This window comes from Mytilus trossulus, chromosome 12 (assembly GCF_036588685.1).
Source record: "Mytilus trossulus isolate FHL-02 chromosome 12, PNRI_Mtr1.1.1.hap1, whole genome shotgun sequence".
In the NCBI taxonomy this organism is placed as follows: domain Eukaryota; kingdom Metazoa; phylum Mollusca; class Bivalvia; order Mytilida; family Mytilidae; genus Mytilus; species Mytilus trossulus.
In genome coordinates this window covers 16,717,571-16,731,274 of record NC_086384.1, presented here as the reverse complement: position 1 = coordinate 16,731,274, position 13,704 = coordinate 16,717,571, and the positions used below count along the sequence as shown (strand labels likewise).

The 13,704-nt window shown below is 30.5% G+C and overlaps 1 protein-coding gene across 1 annotated transcript in view; it reads right to left on the bottom strand.

Annotated features, from left to right (window-relative positions):
• Window positions 1–897: 897 nt before the first annotated feature.
• LOC134692260 (leucine-rich repeat and transmembrane domain-containing protein 2-like) overlaps window positions 898–13,704 on the bottom strand; it is a 40,400-nt gene continuing 27,593 nt past the window's right edge. The window contains exons 3-7 of the mRNA XM_063552711.1: window positions 10,876–10,947; window positions 8,166–8,237; window positions 6,921–6,992; window positions 2,147–2,218; window positions 898–973 (exon numbers count right to left, since the gene is read on the bottom strand). Coding sequence (XP_063408781.1) covers window positions 898–973; window positions 2,147–2,218; window positions 6,921–6,992; window positions 8,166–8,237; window positions 10,876–10,947 — 364 coding nt within the window. The remainder of the gene's footprint in view (window positions 974–2,146; window positions 2,219–6,920; window positions 6,993–8,165; window positions 8,238–10,875; window positions 10,948–13,704) is intronic.

The window sequence follows — 13,704 nt, the reverse complement described above, 5'->3', positions numbered from 1 at the left end:
ACATTCGTTCTTTTTAGCCTGATTAAGTTTGTATTCTTCGTGTGTCAGTGATCGGTATTTCGTAGACAAAACGATCGTCTGGCGTACAAAATTTTAATTATGGCAAATATATGAGCAACCTTCACAGACATAATTGGTAAACGCGACAATAATTAGGATTAAGCAGCCAAACTTGTGTGAACATACATCATAGATTTACAACACAATTGATTGAAACAAATTCAAACAAACTTAGAAACAAATCTGAAAAGTACGACAACAAAAACTCTTGAAAGTAGGTAAGCGTCTCTTAATATGCATTCCCAACCAGTTATATTAATTCACTTTGAGTCAATATTTCAAAATCGGTACCATAACACAATTAGTAAAAATATAGGCATATAAAGAAGTAGGATTTAAAAAAAAACATGGCATTAATCAATTGAGTAAAAAGATAGTTCGTCTTTATCAACCAATTTCTGATTGTGACCGTGAAACTTGTCGATATCAATTGTTCAGCCTAATAGCTCTTTTGGAGCAGAATTTTTGCAATGTCTTTTTTTTAAATATGCATTTGGTGTGTTTAATTGGTAGCTGTTTAGTACTTCAAACAAAATATATTTTTGAAATGTAATGATTCGTTGTATTTTTATTTCTATAAACACAAAATAATTTACGTTTACGAAAGGGTCTAACGTGAACGTAACATCATATTAACTTCACACAAATTTTGATATTTGAAGAAAAGCTGCAGTTAACTTTTTGAAAAAGAATGAAGAAATACCTATAGATATCATCTTAACAAAAAATATTTGAACATGAATAAAATAATAATAGATGTGTTTATATACTGCATCTATTATAAATAACAAACAGCGCAGATGGCGACTTTTTTTCTTCTTGACAAAATCAAGTTACTCACAGTTGTGTAAGCGCCGACAATCCTTTAAATAAGTTGGCATCAATCCTTGTAATGTAATTGATCCTCAAATTCCTGAAAATATTATTTTAAAATTGCATTTTGCATTACATTATTTTGTTTTAAATCAAAGACAACTGGCAGCGAAGGGCGTAGGTCTGTTTGAAAATTGATTTGACAATTGCATGCATAAGAGACAGAATGACAGTGTTTTATGCTTAACAATTTAAGTCGGAGTATACCATTTTCAAGATCTACTCTTAAGCTGAGCTTTTTTGTCCTCTGGACCTTTAACAGCATCACGAATGATGAGTTTAAATACACAAAAAAAAATGTTTTTGTAACCATATTTTGTTATCTCGGTATCTATGATGAGTTTATTTAAAGCAGCTATGTCAATACAACTGTTTGCAGACATTTAGAAAATAAGTCATCAATTTTCAATACAGTTACCGAAGTTGTTTCTGTGAAGTCCATACAATCCGTTATGCATAAATTATAATTTAAGCAACATGTTTTCATTGATTGTTTTTTCAAATACAAATTAGGTTAAAATATTTCAGTATATACCCTCTAAAACTGTGTACAAATGCGCCTTTTTCAAACCTCTTATTAATAAGTTTTTGTTTTAAGTCGTATAAAACATTCCAGACTAAACCACAATTAGAATATAACGATATTTGTTGATATATGGTACTGATATATGTTTTGATACAATCCCATAGTCACTGTTTTGTTATACCGTGTACTTAACTGGTTTATGTTAAAATGTTCGTATCCTTAATGTCTGCTATTAAACGTCAATATTTGTTTTCAAAACGGAGTTCGGTATTGTTTTATTTTTTACTTTTAGCTATGCATTCATCAACAGTCATGATTATCAAAATTCAGCCACTATTTCACCGTCAAGAACAGGACATAATCGGTAAAAATACGGATTATTCGTCTTTTCTAGTATATACATATAAAGATGTAGGACTTAAGATAATTTAAAATGTACCGATTAGTCGTATGCTGTTTCTATATAAATACAAAATGGTTTACATTTAAGAAAGGGACCAATGTGAACTTAACACAAAATTGATATAACACGAATTTTGACATTTGTAGAAAGGTTTCAATTGACCTTTTGTCAAAAATAATTCAACATGAATAAATTAATACTAGAAGATGTCTGATATAATGCAATAATAAACCAGCAGCACATAGCAGCATTTGTGTTCTTCTTGGCGGAATTAAGTTACTTACAATTCTGTAAGCGTTGACAATCGTGCGAATGTGTTTGCATCTATCTTTGTAATGTTATTGTTCTCCAAATCCCTGAAAATTATATTTTGAAAAATCATTTTTGCATAACATTAATTTTGTAGAACATAGACAACTAGCAGTTGAGTACGTAGAGATATTTGAATATTGATTTGATTATTGCATGCATACATGACATAATTTTAATTGTTGTTAAGCTTAATACTTTACATTGGAGAATAACATTTTCAAGTATATATAAGATGTGGTTTGAGTGTCAATGAGACAACTCTCAATCCAAGTCCCAATTTGTAAACGAAATACCATTATAGGTCAAAGTACGGTCTTCAACACGGAGCCTTGGCTAACACCGAACATTAAGCTATAAAGGACCCCAAAAATGACTAGTGTAAAACCATTCAAACGGGAAGACGAACGACAAATGACAACTACTGAACATCAGGTTCCTGACTTAGGACAGATGCAAACAAATGAAGCGGGTTTAAACGTTTTAATAGGTACCAACCTTCACCCTTACCCAAAACAATAGTGTAACATCACAACATAGAAAGGTCAACTCTTAAACGTCAAAACTCTTTTACATCAATACGAAAGATGAATTTGAATACACAAAAATTTGAGTTATAACCATATTTTACAGACAGCTAGGTTGAAACAAATGTTAGAGGACTGTAAGTAGGATCTTCTGATACCCTTCTGCAATAATGTCAATAGGGTAAAGATAGATGGAAATGTGTGCAAGTAGTATAAAATCACCAACGAATACTGGCTGAGATTTTTAATCACGAAATGCAATTCAGTTATCCATATTTCTTAACTCATATAATGAATTTGCACAATAGGTTTATTGATGCTTTTTTAGGAAATCATAGTGGTGGAAGTAGTATTGGTTAAAGAGGTAAAGAACGACAATTCAACCAAGGGTACCATTTACAGTTTTAATTGAACAATTTCATTTTAGTTTCATGCTACTTACACACTCGATCACAGTCAGGATTTTAAATATGTTAAATTATCATATCGATATTTGTTGTTAAAATAACTTTTATTCCAGTTATTAATCCTAACAATTTAATAATCTTAAAGCAATTCACAAGAAAATAGTTCATTCCTCCGTGTTTTAATGTAAATGTTAATTACTTATCAAAAAATGATAATAATATTCGTTCATATTCTCTTAACAAAGGATTGATATGGCTTTGATGATGATGTACTCATCCGTGATCAAGTTACCTATCTTGTCATCAAACGAAACAGACAACTCCGTCAAAAAACTTCAGTGGACTTGATTTTATCTTTTCAATTCATTTACATACATCCAAATGTACGGCTCTAACAGACAATTTAATGTTAGAGTGAATTCGACCATGTCTGATCTGTATGATCAAGAGATGGGTGTCCCTCAGGGCAGTATTTTATCTGTTTCATTATTTAGTCTTAAAATCAACAGCCTTGTTGAAGTTTTAAAAAGTAATATTGAAGGTTCATTGTACGTTGATGATATTTTAATATGTTACAGAGGCAAAAATATGAATAACATAGAAAGACAATTACAATTATGTCTTGGAAGAATTGAAAAATGGGCCTCGGAAAATGGTTTTAAATTTACACGTCAAAAACGGTCGGGATGCATTTTTGTAACAAAAGGAAATTGCATATTGATCCAGAACTCACTTTGTACGGCAATCCAATTAAAGTAGTTGATGAAACCAAATTTCTTGGGTTAATTTTCGATAAAAAGTTAACCTTTCTACCCCATATCAAAATGTTAAAATCGAGATGTTTAAAAGCTTTAGAAATTTTAAAAGTTGTCGGCAGCACTGACTTGGGTGCTGATCGCAATATTTTACTTAATTTATATAGATCTCTAGTTAGATCTAAACTAGATTATGACTCTATAGTGTATGGCTCTGCAAGGAAGTCCTACATACAGATTCTCGAAGCTGTGCATCACCAGGGTTTGCGTCTCTGTCTTGGCGCATTTAAAACCTCACCAGTTGAGAGTCTGAATGTAGAGGCTGATGAGCACTCACTCTCTGACAGACGTTTGAAGCTTGGACTTCAATATGCTGTCAAACTAAAAGCCTATTCAGATAATCCTGCCTACAGCTGTGTTTTTAATCCGATTTATGAAGATATTTTTGCAAAACATGAAAATAAAATTCCTCCGTTAGGTATACGTTTAAAATCACATTTAGCTTCTTTTGATTAAATATCTGTTGCTCAAGTTAAAACTTGCAAATGTCCTCCATGGGAACTTCCCACACCAAAAATGATATTTGATCTCCGTGAACACAATAAAAATAAAACAAATCCTCTTTCAATTCAGCAACACTAGTCTGAAATTAAAGCCGATTATCTAGATTTTTTAACTGTATATACTGATGGATCAAAAGATGGTGACCGAGTTGCATCTGCTGCTGTCTTCAGGGACAGAGCTGCAACTCTCCGTTTTCCATCTGATGCACCCATCTTTACTGCTGAAGCAGAAGCAATAATTTTGGCTTTGAAATTTATTGCTTCTTCAGATAAATCCAAATTTATTATATGTTCGGATTCACTTTCATGCTTACAAGCTATACGAAATACTAAAATTAAAAACCCAACAATTCTCAAAATTTTATATGTAATGAGGAATTTAATGGAATTTAATTCTATGGGTTCCGAGTCATGTTCCGTGGAAACACAGCTGTAGACCTTGAGGCAAAGAATGCCCTGGGTGACCCTCTATCTAACTGTGATATACCATATACTGATTTTAAATCAAATATTAGAGAATATGTTTTTAATATATTGAAAAATGAATGGAGTAAAAAAGATGATAATAAATTGCATGAAATTAAACCTAATTTAGGCAAACCTTTTATTAATTTTATGTGCAGAAAAGATCAGTCTGTTATTACTAGATGTCGTATTGGTCATACTAGAATAACACATGAATGTCTTTTAAAAAATGAAGATGAACCACAGTGTGTACCTTGCAACTGCAAGTATACTATTAAACATGTTTTAATTAATTGTATTGACTTTGCTGATATTCGTAAGAAGCATTTCAATGTCAATAATATGTATGATTTATTCAATAATGTTCCATTTACAAATATTGTTGCATTTTTAAAAGAAATTGGAATTTATTATAGAATATAAAAATGTTATTATATTTAAGTCGTTTTTAATTTTTATCACGTTATCTTACTGTTGATTTTTATTTGTAAATTCAAAATATGCTTAAGTCTAGGATTTTAGTATATTGAAGGACTTTTTTGTCTTATTTTAAAAATATGCTTTAAATTGTAAAAATATTTGAATTGGCTATTGCCCCGATACAGCCTTTTTGTGCTAATGCGGCGTAAAGCAACCAACAATCATTTAATCAATCCAAATGTACGGATTATTATTTTTTTCATAAACATGGTATGTCTTAACCTTATACTAAATTAGATTAACACACAAATTATTTAATTGTTAGTAAAATCTCGTTAAACATTGAAGAATAAGATATTATCTAAAATAAACGAAGTCATCAGTATTTAATCATATCTAAATCCATTCTATCAAAGGTTTATCGATGTTTAAATATTATACACCGATTAGGTATACAATTTGAGGTAGGAAACAAACACTAGGGAATTGTATGAAATTTAAAAGAAGAAAAAGCTGGTACGTATACAGTAGTCCACATGAATTAAACATATACAGAACTGAAAGATAAATTCAAAAAGAGGGAACGAATGGTAAAACAACTGTCACTTTGATGAAATCTATTGAAATAATAAGTATTTTCTGCCAAAGGAATATATCACCTTAACTAATTTTGGCAAAACCTTTCGGAGTTTCGAGTCCTATTTAAATGTCACATTCGTTCTTTTTAGCCTGATTAAGTTTGTATTCTTCGTGTGTCAGTGATCGGTATTTCGTAGACAAAACGATCGTCTGGCGTACAAAATTTTAATTATGGCAAATATATGAGCAACCTTCACAGACATAATTGGTAAACGCGACAATAATTAGGATTAAGCAGCCAAACTTGTGTGAACATACATCATAGATTTACAACACAATTGATTGAAACAAATTCAAACAAACTTAGAAACAAATCTGAAAAGTACGACAACAAAAACTCTTGAAAGTAGGTAAGCGTCTCTTAATATGCATTCCCAACCAGTTATATTAATTCACTTTGAGTCAGTATTTCAAAATCGGTACCAGAACACAATTAGTAAAAATATAGGCATATACAGAAGTAGGATTTAAAAAAAAACATGGCATTAATCAATTGAGTAAAAAGATAGTTCGTCTTTATCAACCAATTTCTGATTGTGACCGTGAAACTTGTCGATATCAATTGTTCAGCCTAATAGCTCTTTTGGGGCAGAATTTTTGCAATGTTTTATTTTTAAATATGCATTTGGTGTGTTTAATTGGTAGCTGTTTAGTACTACAAACAAAATATATTTTTGAAATGTAGTGATTCGTTGTATTTTTATTTCTATAAACACAAAATAATTTACGTTAACGAAAGGGTCTAACGTGAACGTAACATCATATTAACTTCACACAAATTTTGATATTTGAAGAAAAGCTGCAGTTAACTTTTTGAAAAAGAATGAAGAAATACCTATAGATATCATCTTAACAAAAAATATTTGAACATGAAAAAAATAATAATAGATGTGTTTATATATTGCATCTATTATAAATAACAAACAGCGCAGATGGCGACTTTTTTTCTTCTTGACAAAATCAATTTACTCACAATTTTGTAAGCGCCGACAATCCTTTAAATAAGTTGGCATCAATCCTTGTAATGTTATTGTTCCTCAAATTCCTGAAAATATTATTTTTAAATTGCATTTTGCATTACATTTATTTTGTTTTAAATCAAAGACAACTGGCAGCGAAGGGCGTAGGTCTGTTTGAAAATTGATTTGATTATTGCATGCATAAAAGACAGAAGGACAGTGTTTTATGCTTAACAATTTAAGTCGGAGTATACCATTTTCAAGATCTACTCTTAAGCTGAGCTTTTTTGTCCTCTGGACCTTTAACAGCATCACGAATGATGAGTTTAAATTCACAAAAAAAAATGTTTTTGTAACCATAATTTGTTATCTCGGTATCTATGATAAGTTTATTTAAAGCAGCTATGTCAATACAACTGTTTGCAGACATTTAGAAAATAAGTCATCAATTTTCAATACAGTTACCGAAGTTGTTCCTGTGAAGTCCATACAATCCGTTATGCATAAATTATAATTTAAGCAACATGTTTTCATTGATTGTTTTTTCAAATACAAATTGGGTTAAAATATTTCAGTATATACCCTCTAAAACTTTGTACAAATGCGCCTTTTTCAAACCTCTTATTAATAAGTTTTTGTTTTAAGTCGTATAAAACATTCCAGACTAAACCACAATTAGAATATAACGAAATTTGTTGATATATGGTAATGATATATGTTTTGATACAATCCCATAGCCACTGTTTTGTTATACCGTGTGCTTAACTGGTTTATGTTAAAATGTTCGTATCCTGAATGTCTGCTATTAAACGTCAATATTTGTTTTCAAAACGGAAATCGGTATTTTTTTATTTTTACTTTTTGCTATGCATTCATCAACAGTCATGTTTATCAAAATTCAGCCACTATTTCACCGTCAAGAACAGGACATAATCGGTAAAAATACGGATTATTCGTCTTTTCTAGTATATACATATAAAGATGTAGGACTTAAGATAATTTAAAATGTAACGATTAGTCGTATGCTGTTTCTATATAAATACAAAATGGTTTACATTTAAGAAAGGGACCAATGTGAACTTAACACAAAATTAATATAACACGAATTTTGACATTTGTAGAAAGGTTTCAATTGACCTTTTGTCAAAAATAATTCAACATGAATAAATTAATACTAGAAGATGTCTGATATAATGCAATAACAAACCAGCAGCACATAGCAGCATTTGTGTTCTTCTTGGCGGAATTAAGTTACTTACAATTCTGTAAGCGTTGACAATCGTGCGAATGTGTTTGCATCTATCTTTGTAATGTTATTGTTCTCCAAATCCCTGAAAATTATATTTTGAAAAATCATTTTTGCATAACACTAATTTTGTAGAACATAGACAACTAGCAGTTGAGTACGTAGAGATATTTGAATATTGATTTGATTATTGCATGCATACATGACATAATTTTAATTGTTGTTAGGCTTAATACTTTACATTGGAGAATAACATTTTCAAGTATATATAAGATGTGGTTTGAGTGTCAATGAGACAACTCCCAATCCAAGTCCCAATTTGTAAAAGAAATACCATTATAGGTCAAAGTACGGTCTTCAACACGGAGCCTTGGCTCACACCGAACATTAAGCTATAAAGGACCCCAAAAATGACTAGTGTAAAACCATTCAAACGGGAAGACGAACGACAAATGACAACTACTGAACATCAGGTTCCTGACTTAGGACAGATGCAAACAAATGAAGCGGGTTTAAACGTTTTAATAGGTACCAACCTTCACCCTTACCCAAAACAATAGTGTAACATCACAACATAGAAAGGTCAACTCTTAAACGTCAAAACTCTTTTACATCAATACGAAAGATGAATTTGAATACACAAACATTTGAGTTATAACCATATTTTACAGACAGCTAGGTTGAAACAAATGTTAGAGGACTGTAAGTAGGATCTTCTGATACCCTTCTGCAATAATGTCAATAGGGTAAAGATAGATGGAAATGTGTGCAAGTAGTATAAAATCACCAACGAATACTGGCTGAGATTTTTAATTACGAAATGCAATTCAGTTATCCATATTTCTTAACTCATATAATGAATTTGCACAATAGGTTTATTGATGCTTTTTTAGGAAATCATAGTGGTGGAAGTAGTATTGGTTAAAGAGGTAAAGAACGACAATTCAACCAAGGGTACCATTTACAGTTTTAATTGAACAATTTCATTTTAGTTTCATGCTACTTACAGACTCGATCACAGTCAGGATTTTAAATATGTTAAATTATCATATCGATATTTGTTGTTAAAATAACTTTTATTCCAGTTAATAATCCTAACAATTTAATAATCTTAAAGCAATTCACAAGAAAATAGTTCATTCCTCCGTGTTTTAATGTAAATGTTAATTACTTATCAAAAATTGATAATAATATTCGTTCATATTCTCTTAAGAAAGGATTGATATGGCTTTGATGATGATGTACTCATCCGTGATCAAGTTACCTATCTTGTCATCAAACGAAACAGACAACTCCGTCAAAAAACTTCAGTGGACTTGATTTTATCTTTTCAATTCATTTACATACATCCAAATGTACGGATTATTATTGTTTTCATAAACATGGTACACCTTTACCTTATACCAAATTAAATTAACACACAAATTATTTGATTGTTAGTAAAATTTTGTTAAACATTGAAGAATAATATTATATGAAACAAACAAAGTCATCAGTATTTAATCATATCTAAATCCATTATTTTAAAGGTTTGCCGATGTTTAAATATCATAAACCGATTAGGTATACAATTTGAGGTAAGAAACAAACACTAGGGGATTGTATGAAATTTAAAAGAAGAAAAAGCTGGTGCGTATACAGTAGTCCACATGAATTAAACATATACAGACTCCAAGATGAATCCAAAAAGAGGGAATGAATGGTAAAACAACTGTCACTTTGATGAAATCTATTAAAATAATAAGTATTTTCTGCCAAAGGAATATATCACCTTAACTAATTTTGGCAAATTCTTTCGGAGTTTTGAGTCCTTTTTACATTTCACCTTCGTTCTTTTTAGCCTGTTTAAGTTTCTATTCTTCGGGAGTGAGTGATCGGTATTTTGTAGACAAAACGATCGTCTGGCTTACAAAATATTTTAATTATGGCAATTGTATGAGCAACCTTCACAGACATAATTGGTAAACGCGACAATATTTGGGATTAAGCAGTCAAACGTGTGTGAACATACATCATAGATTTACAACACAATTGATTGAAACAAATTCAAACAAACTTAAAAACAAATCTGAAAAGTACGACAACAAAAACTCTTGAAAGTATGTAAACGTCTCTTACTATGCATTCCCAACCAGTTATATTAATTCACTTTGAGTCAATATTTCAAAATCGGGAACAGAACACAATTAGTAAAAATACAGGAATATAAAGATGTAGGATTTTAAAAAAAATATGTCATTAATCAATTGAGTAAAAAGATAGTTCGTCTTCATCAACCAATTTATGATTGTGACCGTGAAACCTGTCGATTTCAATTGTTCAGCCTAATAGCTCTTTTGGAGCAGAATTTTTGCAATGTTTTTTTTTAAATATGCATTTGGTGTGTTTAATTGGTAGCTGTTTAGTACTTTAAACAAAATATATTTTTGAAATGTAATGATTCGTTGTATTTTTATTTTTATAAACACAAAATAATTTAAGTTTACGAAAGGGTCTAACGTGAACGTAACATCATATTAACTTAACATAAATTTTGATATTTGAAAAAAAGTTGCAGTTAACTTTTTCAAAAAGAATGAAAAAATACCTATAAATATCATCTTAACAAAAAATAATTGAACATGAATAAAATAATAATAGATGTGTTATATAATGCATCTTATATATATAACAAACAGCAGATGGCGACTTTTTTTTCTTCTTGACGAAATCTATTTACTCACAATTTTGTAAGCGCCGACAATCCTTTAAATGAGTTGGCATCAATCCTTGTAATGTTATTGTTCCTCAAATTCCTGAAAATATTAATTTTTAAATTGCATTTTGCATTACATTTATTTTGTTTTAAATCAAAGACAACTGGCAGCGATGGACGTAGGTCTGTTTGAAAATTGATTTGATTATTGCATGCATAAAAGACAGAAGGACAGTGTTTTATGCTTAACAATTTAAGTCGGAGTATACCATTTTCAGGATCTACTCTTAAGCTGAGCTCTTTTGTCCTCTGGACATTAACAGCATTACGAATGATGAATTTAGATTAAAAAAAAATTTTTGTAATCATATTTTGTAATCCTGGTATCTATGATGTGTTTATTTACTGCAGCTATGTCAATGCAGATGTTTGCAGACTTGAAGGAAATTAGTCCTCAATTTTCAATACAGTTACTTAAGTTGTTCCTGTGAAGTCTATGCAATCTGTTATGCATCTATAAGTACTATTAAACGAGAAGTCCTCATTTTGTGTGTCGCTTCTCTTCCTTCCACGATAAATTAATCATCATGCCTCTGTATTCTATATGTAACATGCATAGTCGCATTTGTCATCCATTCTTATGATTATTCAGATTGAGTTATTTTTGGAGAAAAACGACAAAAAAGGTGTCATACCACCAATTAAAAGTCCCTATCTGTTCAACCAAATTTTGCAATTTTCACAGCTTTCTAAATATTTTACCTTAAGTTTAACTTCATAGAAACTAGGTATATCCTGAATTGTACAGGTGTCACCTTTCTGCATGCCGATTTTCAATATACATTCTAAATCATATAAGAAAGAAGAGAGCTTCCGAAAGGAGGTACCACTAAAAATAACCCCTGGTTTTCTGAAAATCTTAAATTAGTATACCACGGAGTGTATTAATCCTCAATTTTAAATGCAAACTCCTAGACAGATAAAATTTGACTCAAAATGGTCTTGATATATTTCTCTTTCAACAAAAGTTTCATTTCTGAAAATTTATTGGTTAGTTTAGGTGAACAATGACATCAAATGCACTATCGAGTAGGCCTACTTTCACATACGTTCTAAATTTGAGGGAGTAATTGGTGGTATGACACCTAAAGAGACAAAAAAAATTATTAGAAATCTTTTGTTTTGCTTTATTCTTAATCCTTAGTCAATTTGAAGTTAAAAACAGCCTTTCTGAGCATAATGCAACTTATATTAAAAATTTCACAGCTCAATTTAAACTGACTGTAATATGTATGACTTTGATAGAAAATACTTGAAAATTTCATTTTGGGCTACAGGAACATAAACTTTCAATATCAAGATCAGTTTTTGCTTATTTTTGCTTGTTTGTTCTACTACTTTAAAGACTTTCAACAGTTTTCGCAATGAATTTAGTAAAAAATCCAAGGTATTGAAGTGTCAAGGAATATTGCCCCCCCCCCTTTTTTTCATCTGGTGTCAGTAAAGTACTACAAATTGATCAAAAGTGCAGTCATGGTCATTAAACTGTTTTTATTTACATCAGTTAATAAAATTTAAGATATAAAAATTTCATTTGGAATAATAAATAGTATTTTTGTGAGTTTCTGCAGTGTTTACATTGGGCTATGCTATCTTCCAAGTAAATAGTATGACGCAATGATATAAGGGGTAAAAATCAAATAATTTCATTAAATCTGCATGACCAAATTTTTTTTGGGGTAGTAAATAACCTATGTTTTAATGTTTAACACCACAGATACAACTTTCTGTGCATTTATAACAATTTAGGACATTTTTTTTTATATTAAAGCATATTGTCAGGGTGAGAAAAGCTAAAAATAGCACAAACTCAAGTTTTAGGCTCTAAATATGCAATATGTGACATTTTGCCCCCAAAAAGATTGAAATATGCCTAGTATTATTTCATAAGATCAGTTCAGACAAAAAAAATCAATTGTTTTCTGAATTTGATGTTTCACCGCATTTTGCTTAAAGGTGTCATACCACCAATTAAAAGTCCCTATCTGTTCAACCAAATTTTGCAATTTTCACAGCTTTCTAAATATTTTACCTTAAGTTTAACTTCATAGAAACTAGGTATATCCTGAATTGTACAGGTGTCACCTTTCTGCATGCCGATTTTCAATATACATTCTAAATCATATAAGAAAGAAGAGAGCTTCCGAAAGGAGGTACCACTAAAAATAACCCCTGGTTTTCTGAAAATCTTAAATTAGTATACCACGGAGTGTATTAATCCTCAATTTTAAATGCAAACTCCTAGACAGATAAACTTTGGCTCAAAATGGTCTTGATATATTTCTCTTTCAACAAAAGTTTCATTTCTGAAAATTTATTGGTTAGTTTAGGTGAACAATGACATCAAATGCACTATTTTTTGTCCGAGTAGGCCTACTTTCACGTTCTAAATTTGAGGGAGTAATTGGTGGTATGACACCTAAAGGAGTCCGGATATTGATTCCGTCATCAGACTGACTATTAGTCATAGATAAGACTTCCGGTTTGAAACATGCACAAGTACAACCAATTGTATGATAGATAACAAAAATGAAAAATAAATAAGTCAATCAGAGCGTTCTCCATATCATGGTGTTTAGATCGCAAGAACCACAACTTTTATACCTCCTTAGAGAGGACAATTATTTTTCGCGTTTATTTACATGTAAACTAATTACGATTATACTACTTTAATATATAGACTATCTGTATTCTGTCTACTGTTTTCTTTGAAATGTTTACTATTTAAGGGATCATATACCAGTTACATATATATTAAAATAAGTAAAACATGTGGAAACAAGAATATGTCCATAAT